The sequence below is a fragment of the Sorex araneus genome, chromosome 4, assembly GCF_027595985.1.
Source record: "Sorex araneus isolate mSorAra2 chromosome 4, mSorAra2.pri, whole genome shotgun sequence".
NCBI lineage: Eukaryota > Metazoa > Chordata > Mammalia > Eulipotyphla > Soricidae > Sorex > Sorex araneus.
Window position 1 is genome coordinate 5,352,773 of NC_073305.1, and position 26,738 is coordinate 5,379,510.

At 48.8% G+C, this 26,738-nt stretch overlaps 1 protein-coding gene across 3 annotated transcripts in view; it reads left to right on the forward strand.

Moving 5' to 3' along the window:
* The window catches only part of GRM7 (glutamate metabotropic receptor 7), an 862,221-nt gene that overhangs the window by 567,450 nt on the left and 268,033 nt on the right, over window positions 1–26,738 (forward strand). For all 3 annotated transcript variants that reach the window (XM_055136460.1, XM_055136457.1, XM_055136459.1), the window contains exon 5: window positions 11,394–11,534. In XM_055136460.1, coding sequence (XP_054992435.1) covers window positions 11,394–11,534 — 141 coding nt within the window. The remainder of the gene's footprint in view (window positions 1–11,393; window positions 11,535–26,738) is intronic.

Below are 26,738 nucleotides of genomic sequence, written 5' to 3' on the forward strand. Positions count from 1 at the left end.
CATATTATATTAAGCACAGTACCATATGTTTTCCCTTGTTATCTTCCAAGACAAATTATTGAACTCAGAGTTCTTCGAGAGCAGAGAACAGTGTTTTATGCCCAATACAAATCTGTCATGCACAGCATTTAGCCAAGGCTGTGGTCACAGTAGTTACCGATTAAGAATTAGAGTGTGTAGCACCAGAGCAATAGTACAGCAGGTAGGACACTTGCTTCCTATGCTGCTAACTGAGGTTTGATCCCTGGCATCCCATGTGGTACCCCAAGCACTGCCAGGAGTAATTCCTGAGTGTAGAGCCAGGAGTAACTTTTGAGCATCAATCAGCAGGTGGGACCCCAAAACAAACAAACAAACAAACAAACAAACAAAAAATAGAGTTCATTGTCATTAATGTGTTTAAATAATCATATCTAAGAATAATACGTGATGTGAATAAATTTTCAGAATTCTTGGAAATAGAAAGTAATATGAAGACTGGAACATTCTTATTATTATCTTTCTGAAGTGCCAAGTCAACATTCACTTCGGGAAGTAAACTGTAAATGAGGTGGAACCTGGGTGATTGCATCTGTAGGGAATTTTCAGGAGTTTAGCACAGCGGTTGGGCTTTCACCTTTCACGCGGCCGACCCGAGTTCGATTCCTTCGCCCCTCTCGGAGAGCCCGGCAAGCTACCGAGAGTATGGAGCCCGCATGGCAGAGCCTGGCAAGCTACCCGTGCGTATTGGACATGCCAAAAACAGTAACAATAAGTCTCTCAATGAGAGACATTACTGCTGCCTGCTCGAACAAATCAATGAGCAATGGGATGACAGTGACAGTGATACCTAGATCTAACAGTATTAAACCTACTATCCATAAAATGATAAGTGAGAGATCTATTGATTAAGTTTGTGAAAGTTAAGTGTGGCCAGAAATAGGTATTAACTTATCTCAGATACAATGGCTCTTTTGTAATGGTTGCTTACTTGCAAGAGTCTGAGTACTCTATGGACTACAGTATCTTGGTGATGTCTGTATGTTTGATTTAAGTATATCACATGTAAGTTTATGTGAAGAACTAGAAAACATGAATGAGTTAGAAGTAGATAAGTATCAACCATATTCTAATAACCCACAATCAACATTTGATATATTAATACTTGATATATATCATATTTATATGTGTATAAAATAGTCATTTTATCAAAGTATATTTAACTTTTCAATATTACATACTGATAAGAATCTGTGACCTCTAGGTCATGGTCCTAAAAATGTGCTTTTCTCTATCAAATTCTGACAACTGCATACTATACCAACACAAAGATAGTAATATTAATTATTGGGAGCATTTATGATGACTCTAAATTTTTCTTGATATAGTTTTCAAATCACTCTCTTCAAAAATGCTTATAAACTAGTTTGTTTAAAAGACAACAACTAACTAAGAAACTCTAACCAACCTCAAACATTATCAATATTTTGCTAATAGGGGCTTAGCTAGCCTCTCCAAATTTTAATTGTGATGAGACGGAAGGCATGGCACGCCAAATTCTAAACATAAAGGACTCACCTAAAATAATTGAGAATATGTTTCTACCTGATAAGAACCTGTTCACATAAGCACCTCACTATTAATCACTGTATCACTGTCATCCTGTTGCTCATCAATTTGGTCAAGCAGGCACCAGTAATGTCTCCATTGTGAGAGTCCTTGTTACTGTTTTTGGCATATCAAATATGCCATGGGTAGCTTGCCAGGGTCTTCCGGGTGGGCAAGATACTCTTGGTAGCTTGCCAGTTTCTCCGAGAGAGATGGAGGAATCAAACCTGGGTCAGCCGCGTGCCAGGCAAACGCCCTACCCGCTGTGCTATCTCTCATTATTTATAGTTTAAATAAAATTAGTCCTTGATATGGATGTCTGCCTTATATAGCTTTTTCTAAAAAAACACATGCACTTACTCCATTAAGATAAGTACCCTGAAATAAGTTGTTAGAGCAAAGAATTTGCCCCTTTTCAAAGAGATTTGATGTATTGTGCCAATATACAACCCCGTTGAGACTGGCACAGCACAAATTTAGCATCATAATTCGTCATTAGGGAGGAAAGAAAGGGATGTAAGTATCAGACCTCCTGAAAGTAGCGTATGGGTGCAGGAGCCGCCAGGGGGGGACTGCAGGGAGGAAGGAGAGCAATGCCCTCAGACCTCCATGCAAATGCGCACGTCCTAAGGAAAGACTGCAAATTCCTGGGAGCTGGACTCAGACTCCCAAGCACGGCGCTGTACGGAACACGGATTTGGCAAAGGCAGGGGTTTGAGTTGAGAGTCAGAGCACCAGAATGGGGGTGGCACGGGAAGGAGGGGAGCAGGAGGCTTCCACCTCCCCTGTACCTGATCCATCCCGCCCAGGGGCCAGAGAAACAGCCCGCGCCTCCAGCCGTCCTTCCTAACGTGTCCACCAGAGGGCTGGCCTCTGCTTCCTCATCTCTCCAGCCCACCTTTTCCAGAGCTGGCCCCCCGACAGCAACTGGGCAGGTTGTCCAGCGCAGGTGGCCACAGGTGGTGTATATAGAGTGAGATGCGGGTGGGAGGCGGTTCCCTGAGTGCTGGAATAGACCCTAGAACTGTTTACACTCCCCAGAGGCAGGGATCTGCAATCACGCAGCAAGCTTAAGCTGTTCGTTGGCACGGCTTTAAAATAAACGGAGACATCCTGTGTCTGACAGGGATGTCTTCATTCCCGTAGACCATTTACAGACGTGTCTTTAAGCCCCGTGCAATAAGTGCAAAAAGGAAACAGCAAGAAATAAGAATGAATTCGCAAAATTAAGTACGTATCAAAAGCAAAGTGCCCAAAGTAGGAAGCTGTGTGCTGAACTTGGCATAGAGTAAGGGAAGTGAGAGAGCTGGTAGCTGGCAGAGCCAGAGTGCGAACAATCCCCTGACAGTGAAGGGAGGTTCTTGAGAGCTGAATACATGACACACGGTCCTTACTGAACAGGTTCAAGCTCCGTGCAAGTCCTCATGCTGTCTCTTTCCTGGGTAGGTGCTTGTGTCGGTTAGGTTTTTCTTGATCCAGTTTCGCACTCTTGCACGGTTCCCTGAAACTGCCTCCTTTGGGGCACGGAGGCCCAGGCTAACGTCACATGATGGACAAGGATGCTCAGATGTGACGAAGATTCACTGAGGGCATCGGACAGAGCTAGGAAGCAACCCCCGGAATTCTAGTTCTGCAGTTTGCTTTGAAACATTTAAACTGTCAACTCCTGTGCCATTGTATACCCACATCCATTGCTACGTGAGTGTATTCTGATTACATAAAAGGCCCTTCTGTTTCCCAGGCAGTTTAAAAGAGTGAAAAATGCCAAGCAGCCCAGCATTATATAATATGCAACGGCCCTTTGGAGACATTTTGTGGAATAATATTGCAAAAATTATTCCCTCTCCCTCATCCCTAAACTCTTCCCAGGAGACTTCTGTTCTTTGTGGGATAATTTCCATTGCAATAATTCTTATTTGTTTTCTCACAAGTAATGACTGGTTTCCACCGTCCTTATCAGCAAACAATGCCAGGAAACCTGGGGGCGCCTCTGAGTGAGCGCCCAGATTTCTCCCACTAGATCACTAATGATCTTCTTGCCAAACTGATTTACATGCCTCCAACTTTTCCGCGCGCACGGAGGCCGGTGCCCAGACTCCGACAGGAAGGGCGTTTGGCTGTGCACCAGAGCTCCGAGTCTCGGGAGAGCAGTGCTCAGACTGGCAGCTGGCCATGCAGGCATGAAGTGACTGGCCACTGTGTCTGAGGGATCTGGGAAGCCAGCCTGCATGAGGTGGCCTCATGCCGGTGACGGGAGCCCCTCCGTGTCCACAACCTGGCAGAGTCCGCGTCATCCCAGAGGCTGGACACCCCGAATGCACGTACCATAGCTTGGGCCTTGCAGAGTTGTCCGGTGCTCCTTGTGGGCTAATGCAGTATTGGATTCCTCCTAACTGCAATTCAATTTGGTCACTTTTCAATCATCCCACGGGTGGTAGCTTATTCGGTCTTTTGAAAGCAGTGTGTCCCTGGGGATTTAAATGCCATGTTTATGCCAGGTTGGGTGAAATTCCGGCGCGGTGGGGTTTTATGTTTTCTGTTCGATCCCAGCAGTCCGTTGGTCTTGCTCTTAGTCTGCAGCTCTCCCTTGCCAGAGAGAATTTGCGGTCTCTTGTCATCATGAACAACATTGGGTTGTCCTTGCTCCTTCCGAAGGGAGCTTCGGTTTATTGAGCTACTCCCACAACAGTGCCCGTATGTATGGCACTCTCATTCCCATCAAGCACTGATAATCCTAAGCAATCCTATATTGCTTTTGCCTTTCCTTTATGTCACTTACACGGTTTACTGGAGTGATAGCACAGCGGGTAGGGAATTTGCCTTGCATTTGGCTGACCCGGGTTTGATTCCTCCATCCCTCTCAGAGAGCATGGCCAGCTACCAAGAGTATCCCGCCAGCATGGCAGAGCCTGGCAAGCTCCCTGTGGCGTATTCGATATGCCAGAAACAGTAACAACAAGTCTCATAACGGAGACATTACTGTTGCCCGCTCGAGCAAATTGGTGAACAACAGGACAACAGAGCAGTGCTACATGGTTTAGTAATGTTCCTTTTTGTATAGACACAGGAAGACAGTTCATGCTATGCTTTGTTACATGGGAATTAATTGACTCCAAATAATATTTACTCCTGGGCATTCATCATATTTTCCTGACTTAAGCCTCAGTTGCCCTTACTTCCTAACACCCCCAAAAGGAGGGTCCCAATTAAGGGTCAGGATAGAAACTGGGCAAGCTGTAAGCTACCGAAAGGGAACAAGCTAAGCACCATAAGTATAATAAGCTAAGAGCATGGTCATGGCACAAACTCTGTCATCACCCAAAAAGTAGTAACTGAATAAGGACCCTGCTGGGGTTAGGAAAGACCAACCTGGCCTGAGGACTGTGGTCTGGAACATAGAGCAAAACGTCCCCCAGGAAGAGCCAGCCTTTAAGCTTAATATATCTTATTAAGCTTAAATAAGATGAGATGGGAACCCATTTTGCGTTCGTACAAAATGACTAGAACTATTATAAGAAGTAAGTTTACTGTGATGGTTTAAATGGATTACTAGCTGCGGAAAGGAGAGAGCGATACACCCTGGATGGAATCCCGCCCTTGAGTTAATCCCCTAGAACATCCCCTGGAGGGGTGGCTTTGCCTCTCTTTGTTGCTATGACAATGTTCAACCCCACTTATGTGTACCCCACCCTTCATGATTTCTATATAACGATACTGTAAGGGGTAAGAGGGGACTAGAGTAGAAAGAGAAGGAGTGTAGAGGACTTTGAGGTCCAGGAGGAGACTAGAATAATGGAACTATGACTACGACCAAAATTACGACTATGATTGTGCTGTAAGGGGAGAGATCGGACTAAGCGGGGGAGGAGAGAAATAAACTGACTACTGACCAGTTTCAGTGGGGCCGTTTCTCTCTTCCCCCATCTGTCCGTCGTGGGCCGGCCAGGGGAATGGTTCTTGGCCGCTGAATGCTCGAGTCCCTCCAGCCCACACGTTTTTTGGAAATTCACCATCATGCCTCACTGAGCATGCCTCCTCTTTGTCTTCCTTTCCCAGCTCCCAGAAACACTCAAGCACCTTTGGTTTGATTTGGTTTTCCAGAGTTCTCCTGCTTTTCCCATCCCCACCACCACTCCACGCACATGAACTTTAAAAGCATGTTGTCTAGCTTTAGAGAAACAAAAGCTAATATTTTTGCTGAGATCACACAAAATTTACACATAAACTTCAAGACAGTTGACATCAGGGAAATTTGAGAATTCCTGGAAGATCAAAGCCAATCTGATCAATTGGCTAGATAGCAGTTTTACTCACACACCTATTCTTATTTTTTTTTCTTCTACTGAATTTGTTTTCTGGGATTCTTTTGATTGTGGTCTTCTTCTCCTCTAGTCTTTCAAATGCTGTGCCATTTGTTTAGAGAAGACAGTGAATTTCTGTGCTAATCTCCTAGTCTGCTATGTTCCGAGGGCCCCCTTTATTTTTAAAATTTTTTTAATGAATCATCATGAGATACAGTTACAGACTTACAAACTTTCGTGCTTACGTTTCAGTCATACAATGATCGAGTTTCCATCCCTCCACCAGTGCCCATTCTCCACCACCAAAGTTCCCAGTATCCCTCCCACCGCCCCCCAGCCCCCCACCTCTGTATCAGGTGGATTCCCTTTTTACTCTCTCTCTTCTTTAGGGTGTTGTGGCCTGCAATGCAGGTGTTAAGGGGCCATCCTGTTTGGTCCATAGTCTACTTTCAGTACACATCCCCCATCCCGAGCGGGTCCTCCAAGCACGCTTTACTTGGTCCCTTCTCTACCTGAGCTGCCTTTTCCCCCAAGGCCCCTGCACTGTGAGTAGCTTTGTGGAGGGTATTTTAGGGCTCCACTCCCAGATCTCATTCAGCCTGGTGCTCTGGAGAGGAAACATCTCTCAGTACGGCCAGCGATGGGGAGCTCAGTGTGGACGCGCCACATCTAGGCATGTTGCAGATGAGATGGGAAGCCCCGGAGAAGCCGCCACCCTGGGGGGTGGGGGTGTGTGTGGGCACCAGCTGCTGGCCGAGGGGCTCGGGGGGTGCTGCTCCCAGTCAGCTCTTCTCAGTCCCCAAGTGAAGTCAGAAGCTTCTCCCATACCAGGGGCTTCTGCCAATTTCAAAATTTCTTCTATCCTGGTCAACGGTCAGCAGCTTGCCACAAGTAATGTAGGAGGTGGAAGACTGTTAGGGAAGGGACCGGGATGACAATAATAGATGATCAATAAAAGTGATCACTTTGAACAGGAGCTGAGTGTTGAAATTAGGGCCAGGGGTATACATGATAACCTGTCAGCATCTGTATCACAAACCATAGTGCCCCAACGTTGAGAGAGGAAGAGACAGAGAGACAGAGACAGGGAGAGGGAGAGAAGTGCCCAAGTGTCTGCCTGAGAGGCGGGAGCGGTGGGGCAGCTGGTGGGAGATGTGCACTGGCGAAGGGACGGTGTTGGAACACTGTGTGATTGAAACCCAATCACCACCGACCGACGTTGTAACTGCATCTCAGGGTGAGTCAGTGCAAATACATAAGTGAATAATTCCTTTCATCAGTGTGTTGGTGCCCACCCCCAAGGGCATCCTTGAGACGAGCGTGTCCCCAAGCCCCCGGTGTCAGTGTGACTGGGCAGGCGTGGGGGACGGGAGGTGGCCCAAGAAAGTTTAGGGGACTTGGGTGTATCTCTGACTGCCGGAATCTTAGACAACCAGTTTGGGGGCTTTGAGCTGAAGCCCCGCCATGTGTGGTCTCAGCCTGGGGTGGGGGGTGGGGTCCAGAGTCAGAAATGCAGCTTTGAAGTGGGTCACCTATCCCTGGGCTCCAGGGAGGCCTCGGCTCTTCCTGTTTCCCATGGGGGGAGGGGCAGTCTGCCCTGAGCTCCTGGGCCTGCCACCTCACCCCATCCTCCCAGGAGCTTCTCCATGGCCCCTTTGTGCCTTGACATTGAGTGTCCTTGGGGTTGCCCGGGTTGCCCTCCCCTCCTGACACGCTGAACTTTACCACATGCTACTTCTTGCTTCACAAGCACTACTGTCTGTATTTACGGTAATAAGCCGCTGATTTTGGTTTGGGGGCTGTAGTTGCTTGTGCTCTGGGCTTCCTCCAGGCTCTGTGCTCAGGGATCATTCCAGATGGTGCTCAGGGGACCCTCTGGGGGTGTAGGGGGATGGGGATCAAATCCAGTTTGGCCACATGCCAAGCAGATGGCTTACCTGCCAGCCTTTCTCTCCAGCCCCAAAGCTTTTCAAAGTGGTCACACTAAGTATGTGACAAGTGCTCAGGGCCTGGACCCCAGGGCCCTGACTGATGACAATGGACCAAGAGTACAAGAACGATATGTACCCTGGAAAGGTAGGAAGGACAAGCATGCAGGCAGCTCCTCAAAGTAACCTTAAAGTCACGCACATCACGGCAGCACAGAAACCCCACCTGCACTCACCACCCCCGCATCCCGTCTTCCTGTTCTCTGCCCACTGGAAACAGCCTAGTTTGGGGGAGACCCTCACCCCGCCATATGACTCCCTTCCCGTGGGTCCCCAGTGTGAGCACCGGAGAGCACTGCAGGCCGCATGATTCAGTTCTGCCCTGTTTGAAATGTCCATGACCCCCGGCTTCTCCCACCGCCCGTGGTTGCTAACGGAACATGAGCAACTTCCAAATGCGCAGCAACCAAAACTGATTTCAAAGTAGGTCCATCCGGAATCCAGGTGTTTCCGGTCATGCTTGGCCGGGCTGCACTTCTCAGGCCAGAAGGGGCAGCAAGCCGTAGGGACGCTCCCAAACGCCTTCCCAGACTTGCTTGGGCCCACGCCCGCGCCAACCACACGTGCTGGGACTGGCTCTCTCTGCTGTGGGCACTCACTGTTCTTGCCACTCACCGTGGGCCCTGGGGCAGGCTCCCACCTCAGCTGCCACGGCCACGGCCAGCATCCGGAGCAGAAGTCACAGCGCTCTTGTGTGGGCCTTTCGAGGGGAGGGTTTAGAGGGAGGGGGCAGGGCCCGCACCTGGTGGGTACCTCCAGAAGGCTGCTGGGTGCTGCTTCCTCTTGGCAGAGGACCCAGTTTCTTCTCACCGCCCCCCCCCCCCCACACACCTCTGCCCATTCTTTCCCTTCTCTGTGGGTTGGTGGGCCGGCGACCCTCCAGGTGCTGGAAGCCCAGCACGTGGTTCCTCAGCGGGAGGTGCAGGAGCAGGAGCTGCCCCTGGTCCCTGACAAGACCATGTCCACACCTGTGTAGCCTCGCAAGGAACAGGCCTCTCTACATTGCTGTGTGACCCGCAGCAATGCCGCACACATGTGTTTGTGTGTGTTGGTGTGTGCATGTGTTTGCGTGTGCATGTGCATGTGTGTACATGTGCACATGTGTGCACATGCATCTATGTGTATGTGTGCACATGCATTGTGTGCACGTGTGTGCACATGTGTGCCAGTGTGTGAATGCACATGAGTGTGCATGTGTGTCTTTGGTGTACATGTGTATATGTGCATGTGTGTGCATGTGTGTGCACATGTGTGCATGTGTGTGAGTGCACATGTGTGGACATGTGTGTCATGTGCACATGTGTATATGTGCATGTATTTGCATGCATGTGTGCATTTGTGTGCACATGTATATGAGTGTGTGGGTGCACAGGTGTGCACATGTGTGTTGGTGTGTGCATGCATGTGTGTACACATGTATGCGAGTGTGTGAGTGCACATGTGTGTACATGTATGTCTGTGTGTGCATACCTGTACATGTGTGTATGCATGTGGGTGCATGTGTCTGTGTGTGCATATGTGTGTGCACTCATGTGCATGCATGCATGTGTCACAGCCCACAGGGCAGCCAGCTGTCCCCCGCAGCTTCACTCACCTGAGCTGTTGGGCAGCTGGAGCTCAGAGCCCTCCCCTTGCTCCCCCCATCTTCTTTCCACGGTGACGTGCCGTGAGTGATGATTTGCTGGCCTCCTCCCCCCGCAGTCTCGAGGGTCCCGTGCTGGTGCCCCCCAACTAAAGAGACAATGAGCAGGAGAAGCAGTGGCCGTGCCCGAGCTGAAACCTGCTCGGCCGTTGTTGCTCCGTCTCCAAGGGGGCATTTGCTTCCGCACTGCCTGGAGAGTAATTCCTGAAATTAAACTCATCTGTCGGACAACAGGAACGATTTTCTACTGACAATCCCACCTGCTCGGCATCAAAGCCGGAGCTCCCTCCTTGAGGGCCACGCGCGTCTGCTTCCTGTGATCTGAAACCCTCATCTTTGCGTCTTGACTTTCATTTAGAAACTGACAAGTTTGCTCTCCGCCTTTATTCTTTAGCCTGATGGATTTTCTCCCGAGTTCCTAGGGATGAGAAGAAAGTCTGGAAGTGGTGTCTCACACACACACACACACACACACACACACACACACACACATTCCCCTACATTGGATTATCGGTTATTCTTATTTCTGCGTCTGCCCCCAGTGTATTTGTAGCTGTGCATGGCATGTGGAACAGACACTTTCTTAAACAGACAAGGGCCAGGCTGCCTAGGGGGACTGTGGCCAGGACTGGACGACCACAGCCACAGGAAAGCTTTGTTCTGCCTCGTGCCGGGAGCTCTTGTCCATGAACAAAGCATGGAGCCGGTGCCTGCCTCAGCCAAGGGCTGCCCAGGGCACCTGTGCCCTCCCTCGCCTCGCCCCCAGCTCCATGGTGTGGGCAGAGTCCCTTCGCCATGAAGCATCTCTTTGACAGCACATCCTCAGCAGAGCTCAGTGCCCAGGGCTCCCCGCCCACAGCTGTGTGGTCTCAGCTTCCTATTTCCAGGGTCTGGTCAGTGATCCTGAACCTGCCTCTGGCCACTTGGGAGGCAGGTTCAGGGGACCCTCTGGCTACCGGGGATTGAACCAGTAGTTGTGTACGAGACAAGCCTGATGAAGGAAAACTTTGTATACATTTAAATAGCATAAGTCCATCTTCTTGGGGGCTCCTGATCTTGAACTTCGAAGGTTTCTCAGTGCTCCAAGCTGGACAGGGAGGGAAGGAAGAGAAGCAACAGTTGTCCCCAGTAACAACGGGGATGACTCAATGTTACAAATGTTTCCTGCACACTGAGCACCGATTATGTCTGTGACTTACTGAGTTTAACATTCCCACCCTCGTCCGCAGAAGGAATCCCCCCTTCTCTCTGGCCCCAGGCTCCATCTCAACCTAGCCCATCCCCTCTCTGCCCTCCTGACCTTCCTCAGTCTGTGTTCACCTCTGTTTTCTTCAGCTCTTCTGAGAGGGGCTTTGCTAGTTCTGTGCTGGGCTGGGACTCGGCAGGGGGCGTGAGCAGGGTGTGGGGCGTGCAGGTCTGCCTGCTCATGTTCTTTCTCCTAAGAACCCCTTTTCATGGGCCACGTGGGAGAACGGGATGGCCCTCGCTCCATCTAAGTTGTGCAATGAGCAAAAACATCTGTGTGAAGCTCAGTGTATGGTCTGGATCAGACAGTACCACCTCAACAATAATAATGTTTATTTATCATAGCAGGGCGTGCTGTGACATTGCTGGTGTCCTTCCGGTCCTTACTGCAGAGTTTACAGAGAAGATGTCGTTTGTAGGCACATGTCGTATCTGCTTGGCAGACTGAGTGGTTAATTTAGCAATAGGTTAGCATTAACCTATGTTTTTCTTGGTTCACTTTATTATTATCTTTTTTATTGACACAAAAGCACGTTGTGGAGTCCAGCAGACAAACCCTCATTTGTTCTTCTTTCTTGGCATTCCAGTAGGAGCCGGTGAACAGTAACTGTTTTCTTTCACTCTGTTTAGGGTTCGACGCCTACTTTACATCCCGTACACTTGAAAACAACAGGAGGAACGTCTGGTTCGCTGAATATTGGGAGGAAAACTTCAACTGCAAGCTGACGATTAGTGGGTCAAAGAAAGAAGACACCGATCGCAAATGCACAGGTAATTGTGTTCTCCTTGTCCTGTTCCCCAAACACTCCGTGGCCGGCATGGAAATCTCAGTCTCGCTGACAGAAGGAAGCTTGGCTGGAGACAAATTGAAAAAGTAAATTGAATTTTACTAGATTGTTCAGAAAATGGAACAGGCACATAACGTCTTGCAGGACAAGAGAAGCAGAGACAAGAATATATTCTTTGCTGACTGTCCTTCTGGCCGTAATTGACATTTCCATTGATGCTCTGAATTCACAAGAGGTTGTGCCTCTTTGAATCGGTCACTGATAAATATTAGTTCATGTTGCGGCCCAGAGTGTGAAGTAATTTTCACATAGGCAAAAATCTCTGACAGGTTCCCTCAGAGCACCAGATTCCACTGTTTCTTTGAGAGTATATTTGAGGATGGAAACAAACTGCTGAAGTTTCAAGTAATGAGAATTCCAAGTGGTTTTCATCATATTCACATGCCCAGGCCACCTGCCGCTGGAGATAGGCTTTCTAATAAAAGCCTCCTGTGCCACTTTGCAGAAGCAAAGTCTGTGGCATAGAGAAAAGGTATTTGGAAGCACAAAAGGTCCCCTTCATTGGCTCGTTCACAAATGTTTATTAAGCAAAGCCTTTTTATGAGCAGCAGGGATGGTGGACAATCTAGGTAAGAATTCTACCTTCATCCGCTTCCTCTTTAGTGGAAGTAAATCAACATTGTTCCAAAGATCTCTCTACGAATCCATAAGTACACACAGAAAAAAAAATAGTTTTGAGAGCTCTCAGGGCATATAACAAAAGAATTTCTCTTGTAACAAAGGCAGAACTATGCCAAATTTCTTCCTTGAGAGACCTGTAGCCATTGGCTGATTAGGGAAGAGAAAGCAGATTGGAGAATTTCCGGAACCTTTTCCGTGGCAGAATGACATGAAGTGATTATGGCAGGAGGCGGTGTGGTGCCTCTGAGAATGAAGAGTGTGACAGAGGGACAGAGACGAGCGTGGTCAGCAGAGAGAGGTGGACAAAGACTAAGCCTGGGTCGCATACATGGGAAATCCATCTCTGTTCTGAATCCTGGCAATGGTGGATGGGATCACACAGATTTGACATGTTCTATCCAAACTTCAACGTTTGTAGTGAGGGCCCTGATGGTCGCTGAAATGTTCTCCGTGTGATTCAGAAAGACACGTTTATGGTGCAGCCATGTACCTTTGTGTTTGCAATCGAGTTCTTTGACTATTGTTGGAGTTCAGATTCTGGGGATCCACCTGTTGGACAAACGTGCTTTCATTGGTGATTACAACTATGATGCCATGACTTAGGGGGGAGAGTGAGAGGGGCACTTGTTTGCTTTACAGTTCCTCGAGTTTTCTGTGAAGCAAGTGGGCTAATATATGAACAGAGGCATATATGTGTATGTGCATATACATATGTGCCGTATGAATATACAGAGGTATGAGCAAAAGGCAATGCTATGAAATCAATATGAAGATTAAGTGGAAGTACGGGTCCACTACCTCAATTGTCTGATGACCCATTGTTCCAGACCATGACACCTAGTGGCTGTGTTTTCAGACCTATCCTGAGGATGTTGATAGCACTGTAGCACTGTTGTCCCGTTGCTCTTCGATTTGCTCAAGGGGGCACCAGTAACGTCTCCATTGTGAGACTTGTTGTTACTGTTTTTGGCATATTAAATACTCCACAGGTAGCTTGCCAGGCTTTCCGAGAGGGACAGAGGAATTGAAAGCAGGTCGGCTTCATGCAAGGCAAACACCCTTCTAGGATGTTGGTAGAAAAAGCAAAGAATTCAATGTAGACCACACCCAGGGGACATAAAGCTTTCAGATGGAAACTGAAAAAGTTAATTTGACATATAGATAATTTGTCTGTGACAAGGAACATAACAAATGTACTAGATGAATCTCTATGATTGGTGGCAGTTCTGGGATTCTCCCAGACACTTGAAATTCTGTAGACTGACTGAAAGGTAGAATAAAGAGTGCCATGAGGGGCTGGAGTGATAGCATAGTGGGTAGGGCTTTTGCCTTGCACGTGGCCAACCCGGGTTCAAATCCCAGCATCCCATATGGTCCCCTGAGCACCACCAGGAGTGATTCCTGAGTGCAGAGCCAGGAGTAACCCCTGTGCATTGTCAGGTGTGACCCAAAAACCAAAAAAAAAAAAAGAGTGCCGTGGTTATTGGGGTTGATCCATGTCAGATCTCTCTGGTCTCTTATATGCTCTAACACAGACTGAGTTATCTGTGTCACGTTTCACTGTTGATCAAAGAGAAGGTGGGCTTATCAAAACAAATAAGCCCATTATCCAATCCACTACCTTTCAGGAAGAAAGGTCAAGGCATTACTGTTTTTAGTCAGGAGTCACTACCACTTGATTTGTGGCAAAGAAACAAAGAAGAGAAACAACCTAAACCTCAAAGATCAACAAAAAGAAAAATTGGCTAAAGTATGCATCAACCATATATGCAAAGCATTCATGCTAGGGTACGAGCCAACTGTATTAAGGGGAAAGCCTATTTAATCACTGACTGTAAAGTTAAAAATCTGTAAAATCTGACCCTATTGATGAAAATACACAACCTACTGTAATACCCAAATGACAGTTATCCAAGTTAGCATATGCTGAGGATTTACTACCTAAAAATCACAGGCTTTGGTTTCCTGTGAATTTTTATGTGAAATAACTCATTTAAATATCACACTAACCCTCCAAAGAATGAACTTTCACAACTTGATTTTACAGAGACAAAAATACTGAGGGGAAAGAGGTGAAGTGACTCATCTGAGATCACAAGGTAGCAGGCCCTTGATTGGGGTTCACACCGAGGCCATTTCCTGCCCAAGTGTCCAACCAGCTGTGCACTGGACACGTGGACCCGTCTTTTCCAGACACCCTGCAGTGTTCAAGCAGGTTCATTCCTCCTAGTTGCCACTCTGAGTAGCAGGATTTAGAACGATATTTCATTCTTACCGTTTTAAATTTTGGTTTCTGAACCTCGTTTGGGGATTGCTCAGGGTCCGCTCGGGCAACCCTAGGAATGTCAAGGATCAAACCAAGGTTGGTGACAGGCAAGGCAAGTGCCCAACCCCTGGACTATTTCTTAGGCCCTTCAGTTTCTTCTTTCTATTGCTGTCGTTTTATGAAAGGGTTTGTTTTCATTCCTTGTGAAGGATCTTTAACGGCATTTTCTAAACTACCTGTGCCCCCCATTTATTTGTTTAGTCCCTCATCTCCCTTCGTTCCTTGCTATGTGATTGGAGGGACAAAAAGTGGCCATGAAGGAGTCTCGTCCTGTCGCGCTGTGGGAGCTGAGTGCTTGGGAGGAAATGTTTTCCTTCCCTAAAATCCCTTCTTCCAGATTCAGGTTAACTTGCATCTGATTTTGCAAATATTGCCCCAGGTAATGCTGTGAAATTCTTGAGACTTAAGTGTTTCTCAGCCTTGGAAATGGACACCTGGGAAAACGGGGCTCATGAGATCTGATCCAGCAGAGGGAAAGAAGGCATGAAGATGAGAATTAGTGATTTCCTGGCATGCCTGAGACTCTTGCAATGCAGGGGAGGGGAGAAGCTACGTATTTGCAAGGGAAAGGAGACAAGTGAAAGGAGGGATGCAGCTCCAGGCAATGGGACTGGCCATGGGGCAGGCAGAAAGACTGAGGGTGACCTCAGAACTAGGGAAAGGGAACCACGTCCCACCCAGGTTTGACTCTGTAACTGCATTTTGCTAACAAATGTGCAGTGTTGAAACAAACACCTCCATTGAGGATCAGGTATACATTAAAACACTATTCTGCCTGGACTGTGTAGTTTTCCTGATAATAATCAGAGGCTCATTATATATCTGCTCCAAGCAGGCTATCCTTGAAGCAATTGTCTGGCCAGATAAGACTTGAAGATGAAACATGAAGCTCTGACTATTAGGGCAGATATGGGGATCAGAATGGCAGTGAGCTCTCCAACTCCAAGACGGTCAATGGGAGAACAAAAGGAAGATTCATTAACTTGAAATAAAATAGATTCTTCATAATGTGACTTGTGGCTAGGTGTACCTGAATTTTTTTTTTTTTGGCTTTTTGGATCACAGAGTGTGCTGTTCAGGGGTCTTCCTAGTTCTGCACTCAGTAATTACTCCTGGAAGTGCTTGGGGGAACCATATGGGATGCCAGGAATCAAACTCAGGTTGACCATATGCAAGGCAAACGCTTTCCCCGCTGTGCTATCTCCCTGTCCCCTGTACCTAGATTTTTTTGTATGTTTGTTTGTTTTTGCTGGTTTTCACTCACACCCGGTGATGCACAGGGGTTACTCCTGGTTCTACACTCAGGAATTACTCATGGCAGTGCTCGGGGAACCATATGGGATAATGGAAATCAAACCCCGGCCGGCCGTGTGCAATGCCCTACCCGCTGTGCTATTGCTCCAGCCCCTGTGCCTAGATGCTTATAGACATCCAAATCCTTACCGCCACATAATCCTTTTCCCTAGGCACTTAATGTCTGCTTCCAACAAGGAAAGCAATCATGTTCTTCAGAATGTCATGAACATTCACCCCAGCTTTCCCTGATGCTCACCCCAGCACCCCCCAGCCTCCTCCTGCCCCAGTTGGCAGCCTCACTCCTGTGCTGACAGCTCGGTCTTGCTGAGAGCCTCCTAATCGCACCCAGCCTCCACTGCCCTTCACAGAGAGCTCAGCTGGGGAAGGTTCTTTGGAGGTTTGCGCTTTCACGGCAAACACAGAGTGTTTGGGTGAGTGTTAATGCCATTCTGGGCTTCTTCCTGGAAGAACTGCATATCTCTGGGACATAATACTGGTGACAGAAATGAAAGTAGAAAGACCCACTAGACCACTCACCAAAAACTGATTGACATTTGTAAGCTGAGAGCACAAAGGGGATGATTTGTGCATGATGTTGAAAGAGGCCCAGCTCCTGTTGAGGAGAAATCCCTGAATCCTCGATGAAGACGTGGACATTAACCCTTCAACGCCTTTCCTCACCTTCGAAACAAGGCTGTGAGGACTTTAGTTGCCTCCCACGTTGTGAGAACTCAGTTAGAGACAAGAGATGATGACTTGATACCACTGCATAGTAATAGCTCAGTAAATAAACTCTGCACTCACTGAAGGGGCTCGGGGTTCAGGGAGACCCCATTGCCTTAGGTCTGGCCTAAGGAAAATCAGAAATGGCACCAAGTTCTCTTTTCTTGCGGAGGTCACAACGCTGATGGGGGTTGGGGACAGGAGACACTACTGTAAGGATGCTTGGCTAGACACTGTTGCCTCCTGCTTAGTGCCCAGGGCCACCAGGATTACCCCTGACTGTCCTCGGGGCATTGTGCAGTGCCAGGGATCTGTGGACTGCCCATGAGCCAGGCATGTGCTCTGACACTGGAGCTATTTCCTCAGGCCCTCGTTACTGGATCTTAGCAGGAAAATAAAGCCTGGGACAGGGGTGAATAATCACCATACTGTCACTGTAGCACTGTCACTGTCATCCCGTTGTTCATCAATTTGCTCAAGCGGGCACAAGTAACGTCTCCATTGTGAGACTTGTTGTTACTGTTTTTGGCATATCGAATACACCACGGGGAGCCTGCCGGGCTCTGCTGTGTGGATGGGATACTCTCGCTAGCTTGCCGGGCACTCTGAGAGGGAAAGAGGAATCGAACCCAGGTCAACCACATGCAAGGCAAACACCCTACCCATTGTACTACCGCTCCAGTCCAATCACCGCACTATAGCTAGAAACTTTGCACTGGGCTGAACATCATAGATTGATGTACTGGATTATAGAAAGATCTAGAGAGAAGCTTTAGGCCAGAATGGACCACATAGTGCCACCCAAAGATACCTCAGCACCACCCCACGGAGGATCCCTCTGGATTCATTCCAGTGACACTTTATTCCCAAGGAACCAAATCGTCCTGAGATGACTAACATGCCCCAGACCTTTTCTTCCAACCCCATGCTAGAAACTCAGGAGCTACCACAGATCTGGAACATTTGCCCAGGGCAGCCCATAAAAATGATCCCTCTGTTACAACAGGCAGCTTGCATGGAGCATTCGTCTAACTAGCGTTTCTCTCTGCCCAGTGCCACTCTGATTCACGGGCAGTGCCTCCTTCCCGAAAAGAAAGCACTTGACATTCGGAGATCCACCATGGCATGAAGGGCTGACTTGGCTCCAGAGACCTCTTTTCCTTTGAGATGGCAGAGGATGAGCAAATTGGCCACTTTGGGGACCAGGGGCAGGATAACGAACCACTGGGTTCTGTGGCAAGTGCTCTAAAATTGCACAATAAGCAAATTTTATTTTTGATTAGAGTCTCTGATCCCTCATGTTTACTCTGGAAAGATACTCGGAGTGAAAGAGCAGCTCTCAGGAGAAGTTTGCTGCCGGGAAGGTCAGAACCCTTAAGCCGTGCTTCCCTTCACGCCTCACTACTCAGAGCTAATAGTTAAGTAAAGATCTCTCAGGGTGCGTCCAAAAAAGCCATTTCTCATAAGCAATGGTATTAGTGAGTAAACCTCCTATTTCTCAAGCCGTTTTCTTCCCACCTGGGACCCGGGCCCATCAGAGCCACTATTATTTGTTAACAGAATTCTCAAGGCAGAGGAATTAGGATTCAGCCAGTCAAGTGCTTTGAGAATGTATGTGCAGACGGAATTTATGACCATACTAATGAGCTTTCCTTCGTTTTATTATTCAATTCTGAATTGACCTTTAATTGTTATATAGATGTCGGATGGCAGAACCCAATTTATTCAGCGTGACAGAGGAGCCCACATCAAAATGTTACAGATAAACACTGACTAAACCCTTTGGTGCCCTGACTCTTGCTAAAGCCGTTTGGATGGGAACACGTGTGTCAAAATGCCTTTTGACCCCCCGGTGTTTCTGAGAGGGTGGATGCAGATTGATGATAATGTCATCTATATGAAATATCCATCATGGGACAGTGAGTTAAGATGGGAAATGTGTATCATTGATTCCTTGATTCATCTCCGAGTATCAGCATCTTATTTGGCATTTCTCTGGCTCCCATCATCATCTTTAAATGGTTCCCCAACTCCTCCTGTAAGACTTTTTTTGTCTGCATGAAGTTTGACTTATATGTTTACTTAAAAGGAATGCCAGACTCCTGGACTCTGAACTAAGCTATGGCCCCGTGCAGCCCCGGGAGGGGAAGGGTTTCTGTCCCTTGGCCTTTTCCTCCCTGGACAGCATGGCGACCGCCACCGTTCAGAACCAACTGGACAGAGAGGTAGGAGTTTGCAGTGATGAGACAGGATGCATGGGGAATCTTGTGATGGGAGAGGCAGAACCGGCCCTGCCTCCTGCCCAAATGAGACTCCGAGCAGTCGCCCATGAACAGCTCCTCCGCTCCTGAACAGCCATGATCCCAGTGCCACAGAAACCAATCTCGGAATGCAGTGGCTGCTGGCAGAAACACCTCTGGACTTAATACCAGAATTCCAAATCTGAGCGGCCACTTTCGCGACCGTGCAACATCATATGCTCTTTGTTACCAACAATAGAAAATATGCAGTCTAATGATGCCATTCTGACAGGTCTGACTGTTTTGGGGGGAAACCCTAAATAATGATAGTGAGTTTGCTGTCGATCATTGAATGTAATAAAAGTAATGAAAGAGTAAAGTGAAAATCACCTGCCACACAGGCAGAGGGAGAGTGGGAGGGGGGTATGCTGGGGTTATTGGTAGTGGAACATGTGCACTGGTGAAGGGATGGGTGTTTGAGCATAGTATGACTGAGACTCGATCCTAAAAGCCCTGTAACTGTTCTCATGGTAACTCCATTAAAAAATAAATTTTAAAAAAAAGGAATGCTGGATAGTATTAAGCACCTCAGACTCATTGCAGGAATGCCAATGAATATGACTCTGGATTTACTGTGGCATTTTACAGAAATGTTTGGCTTTACTAATAGAATTCAGCTACATAAGATCCTATTTAATGTTGATTTCCGCCAAATAAAAATGCACTAGACATTGCATCTGAAGTTATCATTGTTTCTCATAAACATCTCTGTGTTTCTTTTTTTTTAAAGACGGAAATTATTTATTTATTTATTTTTATTTTAATGAATCATCGTGAGATACAGTTACAGACTTACAAATTTTCATGATTACGTTTCAATCAAACAATGATCGAGTACCGATCCCTCCACCAGTGCCCATTCTCCACCCCCAATACTCCCAGTGTCCCTCACGCCACTCCCACCTCTTCCCACCCACTGCCTCTGTGGCAGACACATTCCCTCTTACTCTCTCGCTCTCCTTTTGGGTGTTACGGTTTGCGACATAGGCACTAAACAGCCATCTTGTTTGGTCCATAGCCTACTTTCAGCACGCATCTACCATCCCAAATGAGCCCTCCAACCATCATTTACTTAGTGGTCTCTTCTCCATCCCATCTGCCTTTTCCCCCAGCACACAAGATCGGCTTCCAAGCCATAGGACCACCCTCCTGGCCTTTCTCTCACTATTCTTAGGTGTTTTCCTTTTTAGAGGAGTGTGAATAAAAACCCTCCATCCATGGCAAGGGATCTTCTCAATGGATGGGTCTCCCTGTATACTAGTGGCAAAGAGAGACTTGTACTGTAACTTATATTAAATGCATGAAAATTCTGGGACCTTGCTTCCAATACAGAGAGATAGGAAAGTTCATCCTCTGGCACTTTAAAAATCCATAAACTTCTCTTTGTAGAAGAGTTTCAGACCAGAGCCTGCCCTCTGTGCAGTGGGCAGCTTCCCGCCGAGGCTGTCAGCTGTCCCACTCGCTCAGCTGGAGGAAACAAGCAAGAGGGAGGCCAGGCTTCGCTCTAGGGCCGGTGATCACTGGACGCTCTTCCGTGGCTGCCGTGACAGGCGGCCGTATCTCGGCCATAACATCTGTAGTGTAGAAAAGCCACTTCGAGTTGTGCCACTGTCACCTGACTTTGCTGTGATGACGTCCCCTCAGCCTCCTGAGAGCCCCTCACTGGCCCTGATAGTTGCAGGGGAGTCTTAGTGGCAGGGATGCTTTGCAGACTGGAGCCCCCGAGTTATATTTGTGGGTGCTTTTGCTCTGGGCCTGGGGGGTCTTCCCCTTCACTCTTCCTGTCAGAAACCCCCACACAGGCCGCACTTGTCCTGACTAACTCTGAGGAGATTTGGTGTCACTCCGCATTGGTGGCCCATGGTCTCTGGCTCTAGTCTGGCTCCCGCAGTGGGGAAGTGGCAGAACTTAAGGCCACTTAAGTTGAGCCTGTCCGGCCTTTTAGACTTCTGGTCCCCCCAGTCATGGCCCTACTCCAGCCAGGCCTGGTCTCCTTCTGACAGGGAAGGGAACTCACCTGTTTCCCTCGCCCCCTTCCTCTTGCACATGGCACAGGCCTTGCATGTCCCTGAACCCTGACGTGCCCAGCCTTGGAAGTTCTGAGCCTGGCACCGCTCCCAGGAGCATCGTTTAAAAACTGTCCATCTCTTTATTTGTTTATTTATTTTGCTGTGCTCCCACACGCGCTCTCAGAACAGTCCTTGTCACCGCAATGAGTCAGGACTTGGCAGCCTCCGTGCTGAGGGATGGAGCCACAAATCTGTCTCTCAATCGATAAATACACATACATCTATATATCTCCCCCAAATATGGGAAAGGCACTCCCATTAATCTAGCCTGCCGTTCTATAAAAATAAAATGATTACCATGTGGTTGGGCACAAGGTGGATGAGTCAGCTCAGCGAGGACCAGTAAGGCTCTGGGCCTCACTAACTAGCAGATAGAGCAGGGGACAGGGGCTGGTCAGCTTCAGGAGGACAGAGTCGGTGCTTGTGGTGGGCCCTGCAATCAATGGATAGCATTGTAGCACTGTCATCCCGTTGTTCATCGATTTGCTTGAGCGGGCACCAGTAACGTCTCCATTGTGAGACTTGTTATTGTTTTTGGCATATCGAATACACCACAGGGAGCTTGCCAGGCTCTGCCATGCGGGCGGGATACTCTCGGTAGCTTGCCGGGCTCTCCGAGAGGGATAGAGGAATCGAATCCAGGTTGGCCACATGCGAGGCAAACACCCTACCCACTGTGCTATTGCTCCAACCAAAGAGGAGTCTCTTGCAGACGTCCCCTTGTACCTCAGACCATGTTCCCTCAAGCTCCTCTTACCAGAAGAATCTGCTCCGGGCCTTCCCTGGGGAACTCTTTGAACTGTGTGTGGAATCCAGGAGGAGGAGGACGTCCCGGGCCAGCACAGGGACGCAGGCGATGCAACGGGAGCCATCGTGATCTGAGCCGTGTCGCTTCCTTCTCATTAGCTGCAACAGGCAACGGCTTTCAGAGTGGGAGTTATGGCCTGTCCGCTTCCGGAAAGTCTGTCAGGCTCAGCCGTTAATGAGAAGGAATTCCAAGCGAGGGGAATGAATGTGGGCGCCTCCTCAGCCCGAGTCTTTATAAACAAAGTACCTCTTCTAGGCAACACAAGTGTTATAAAGTGGATACTTAGAGGCCTTTCCGAGGGTGCCAGCAAGGGCTGTTGAATCTTATCAAGTCTCATCAGGCAGGTGAGAGAGAGCAATAACTTTCCTCAGGAAGACTTCCCCCGTGAGGAAGGTGATCGCGCTGCTCTGTGTGAGATCTTACTTTTCCTCTCCCCCCACTTACAAATGGTAATAGGAACCCTAAAAGTGCTTTAAGTGCTTTGTGGGTGTGACACCAGATTCATTTCACCAAGGACGCAAAAACGGGCTTGCGACATAAATAGCTCCGTAGTTCGGAGCCGGAGCCAGCTTTCCCGAAGGGTTTCCCGAGATGCAGCCCCATTTGCCTTCCTGCAACTCAGGGCCACCTGCTCGTGCCCCCTCCTTCTCCGCCTGGAACAGCATTTGCTGGCCGCCTTTCTGGTCACTGTGAGCTGTGAGCTGCCTCTGTTCAGCAAAAGTCCAGAATCCTGGTGACTCCCAGTCCTGGGGGTGGAGTCGGGCATGAAGTGAAGCCTGGAGGAGCCGAGCTGCCTACCTTGAGCTCAGCCCTTTCCCCCCCAGCGGGAAAGTTGGCTTCTCATCCCCTTAGTGCCTGGCTGTCCCGGGGGAGTGGGCAGGAAAGTACCAGACGGAATTCCAGAGCGAGGGGAATGAATGCGTGTGGCGCCATGGTCCAGCACTGTCCGGGGGCTGGGGCAGGGCTGGGGCTATGGAAGGGAAGGACCCGAGTCCAAGGGGAGAGTTAGGCCGAGAGGGATTCACTGAGTGGAGGATTGCACAGGCCTCTGAGACGCTCATGAAGACTGACCGGGCCAGCCTGTGTTTTTCGGGCGGGTTTATAGCGAAGTAAAAAAAGGCCTGGAAATTGGGATAGAGAAGGAACCGTTATGATAAAGATAGTTGGAAATGATCGCTCTGGATAAGAACTGCGTGCTGAAGTAGGTAAAGGAACAAATATGGTAACCTGTCAGTATCTGTATTGCAAACTGTAATGCCCTGAAGGGGAGAGAGAGAGAGAGGGAGAGAGAGAGAGAGAGAGAGACAGAGACAGAGACAGAGACAGAGACAGAGACAGAGACAGGGACAAACAAACAGAGACAAGACAGAGCCGAGACAAAGAGAGAGAGGGGACAGAGACAGAGAGAGAAGGAAAGTGCCTGTCACAGAGCCTTAGAGGCAGGTTGTGGGGAGAGCAGGAAGAAACTGGGGTCATTGGTGGTGGAAAATGGACACTGGTGGAGGGCTGGGTGTCTAATCATTGTAAGACTAAAACCTGACCATGAACAGCTTTGTAACTGTGTATTTCACAGTGCCTCAGTAAAAATAAATTAAAATTATGGAAGCCTGGGGCGGAGATTGTGCGTCTACACCAAGGTCAGGTGGGTAGGCTTTTGTTGTGGCTTCCAGGAATCCTGAGCAGTGGTTCATAGAAACTGCAGATGCTTCAGAGTGTCCTTGGAGCTGGGCCCAGCGGACAGCTGGGCTTTGGGAGAAACGAACATTAACATGACCCGTCAGACCGCCCCCCTCCACCCATCCTGACCCTGTTCTGCTCGGCATCTCTGGGCCTCTTCCACAGAAACGTCAGACCGTGCTGCAGGAGGCGTTAGGCTTTCAGACGTTGAGTCCACGGGTCGAGGCCATGACGGCCCAGTGAAACGGACCCAGCAGGGATCATGGCCTGCTTCACGGGTTCCAGCAGAACAGATTGCAGCCATGGCGCGTGTCTGGGACTTTCCCGTAAGGGTGGCTGCTGATGAGACGCGAGCCCTAATCCCAGCAGCCGACTGTGCCTGGACTCTCCTCTGTGGGTCCAACGGCAGGAGTTGTGTCTGCACTGTGGCTGCCGGCACAGGAGACCACAGGATTAGCCTCTGCTCCAGCCTGGGGGTCCGGCAAGAAACCCAGAGTGGGTAAATTGAGATTACTGTTGGGGAAGAACCAAGCGAGAAACTCAAGTTGAAGGACAATGGGAGTTGTTCCAGGGGTGGGTCATCAGAGACAAGGCAGCTCTGCCTGGGGGTCCGGGGCGGGGTATCAGCCCCGTTGTACTGAGGGCCAGGTAGTGGCTGGGGATGAGCAAGAGACAGACGCAGCAGCAGACTTCTGGGGCTAACACTTCCTATCGGGTGCTAGGCTGCTTCCAAGAGAACCGAGTAGCAGTCCCCGTCTGATTGGGGGTTAACTCCGTGGTTTTGTTTAGATAGAAATTTATTGACTGTGTGACTCCCAGCCACATCCAGGCTCTTAGTGGAAGGGATTTGAGAATAAGCCTGGATGGATCTTTTGGCTGCCCCTTAAAGATGCTGCAGTAGAGAAATGAGTTGACCTCGTTTCTCTTCTGCACTCAAAATAGTTCATCCTTTTCCAGCTGAGGCTCACGCTGGATGGACTCTGTTGATGAGGAGGAAGTCACTGGTACACTCGTGCAGGATCCATGCTCCCGGTAGGGCATAGCAACCCTGACTCTGCCCTTTCCTGTGGGGTGGGGGAGGTCTCCTGCCCTTTGGGCTGGTGCTGAGGTAGGGTAAAGGGGTAGCAAAGAGATCTGTGGCCTCAGAGAAGTGAAGGTAGACAGAGAAAGAGCGAGAAAGCAAGGAAGGACGAATGATACCTTAAAGGGAAAGCACGGGAGTGTTGCAGGAGCGGTTATAGATGAGCGACCACAGGTCCGGTGCTGGGCAGAAGCTCGCGATTTACTCTCGAAGGAAATGTTGAGTTACAAGATGTTATTACTTTTTCATTCGAGACAAATGCAACTGTCGTGGGCAAGTTTCAGGCAGGTTTGTAACAAATGGCTACATTTCAGAATTAAATTTTTTAAATCAAACAATCTAAGAAGAAAACAGCAATGGCCATGCCGGAAGCCCGGATGAGGCAGTTGGAGCCTCTGTGGACATAAGCGTACAGAAATCAGAAGGGCCAATAGCTATTCGACTCGGGGCTCTGACAATCCGGCTCCCAGCCAGCCTGCATAGATCACGGCCCCGCAGACGATTTCAACAGATTCTCTCTTTCCTTGGACGAGCCGGGGAACTGCAAGAGGGTTGCTGAATTTCAGGTTCTCCAAAAGCCTAAATGGTGGGTTGCTTGGCGTTTTGCTTTTCTCTCTTTCTTTTCTTTGTTTGCATGCAAATGCATCTTGGTATGCCACGTTTTTAAGATATTCCAGTGGTGCTTCCTGCTCATGGGAAAGACTCAGACTCTCTTGGCATCTGTCTGAGGCTAATCCCATTGACACCTCGGACCTCCTTCCAGCAGAGGTCCGTCACAGAGGAGACTAACATGAGACGGACAAACACACAGGAACTGCCCAAAGTTTAGGGTCGCCTGGGCAGCCCTGAGTAGTTTCCTAGGCTGGATATTCATTCAACCATATTGCTCCCCTGCCTGGGCTGACGCTGTTTAAGTTGACAGATACGTTAACATCCAATGGGCACTTGAAGATCAAAGGCTGAGGCATTTCATCCAGCCGGAAGCCTTAAAAGTACAATGTCAGTGACATTTGTTATCTACTCTTCTCTCCAGCTCTGTTGTCCTTTCTTTTGTGCACATTTGCAAACCCTTTGCATTCTAATACTTAAACTCTCTTACCTAGAGGCATAGCTCATCCTTGGGGATTTTTCTTAGGGAAAGGAATTCATACACTCAGCCTGATCTCCTGTGTCTCTGACTGTGCCTTCTCTCATTCTTGGGAGGCACTGACCTTGTTCTTTAGTGGCATTTGGGTCTCTGTGCCACAGGGCATTTGCACAGGTTGACTCCTCAGCCTGGAATTCTCTTTTTTCCACACAACATTCACCTCCTTCCCAGACACTCACCACCATAGATTCTTTCAGATCACCTCTGATGACCTCAAAGCCCCCAACTGTCTTTTCTCTCTTTCTCTAGTCTTCTTCCACCTTCTGAGCCAGCCTGTCCCTTAGGATGGGCATGGAGTGACCGTCTGTCCTGTACTCAGAGGAACTAGACCCTCACACCTCCCGCACCCCAGTCTAAACGCAGGTCTGCATGGAAAAGGGGGCTGGGGAATTCATTTTACTTTCTGCCCCTACCACAAGGCGCTGCCACATACCAGCACGTCTGGGCGGGGGCAGAGGACAGGCAGCCGGCAGCCACCTTGCCTGGGTCCCTCTGGACCATCTGGCAGACACAGTCAATATCATGGGCAACCAGCCAGGACAAAAGCTCTGGATCGGAGGCTTGAGGGATTGATGGATGGCACATGGCAAACAGTTCATCAGCCCAGAGTGCTGTTTTCTACAAGACATAAAGCAAAAGTAGCAAGATCTTCATTTATGGGAGTTGGCAAATGTTCCATTGTAAATAAAAATGTGAAGCCTCCACAGCTAATAAACTCTAAGTCATTAATTACTCTTTTTTTTTTTTGGTTTGTGGCCACAACTGGCAATGGTCAAGGCTTACTCCTGGCTCTGTGCTCAGGAATCAACCCTGGTAGGCTCAGGGGCTGTATGGGATGCTGGAATGGACAGCGTGCAAGGCAAGCACCCTACCCACTGTCCTCTCTCTCCAGCCCAAAGTCATGATTACTTTTAGTGTATCCCAGACCAGAGAATGAAGGAAGTACCCCCCTCACCGCCCCCACCACCACCCTCCGGCCCCCACTCCCAGCCTGATTGTATCCTTTGCTGGATGACTGGCTCCTTCCAGAAGGGAAGGCCTGCTGGCCTTGGTCTGCCACGGGGAAGCAACGGGGTCCA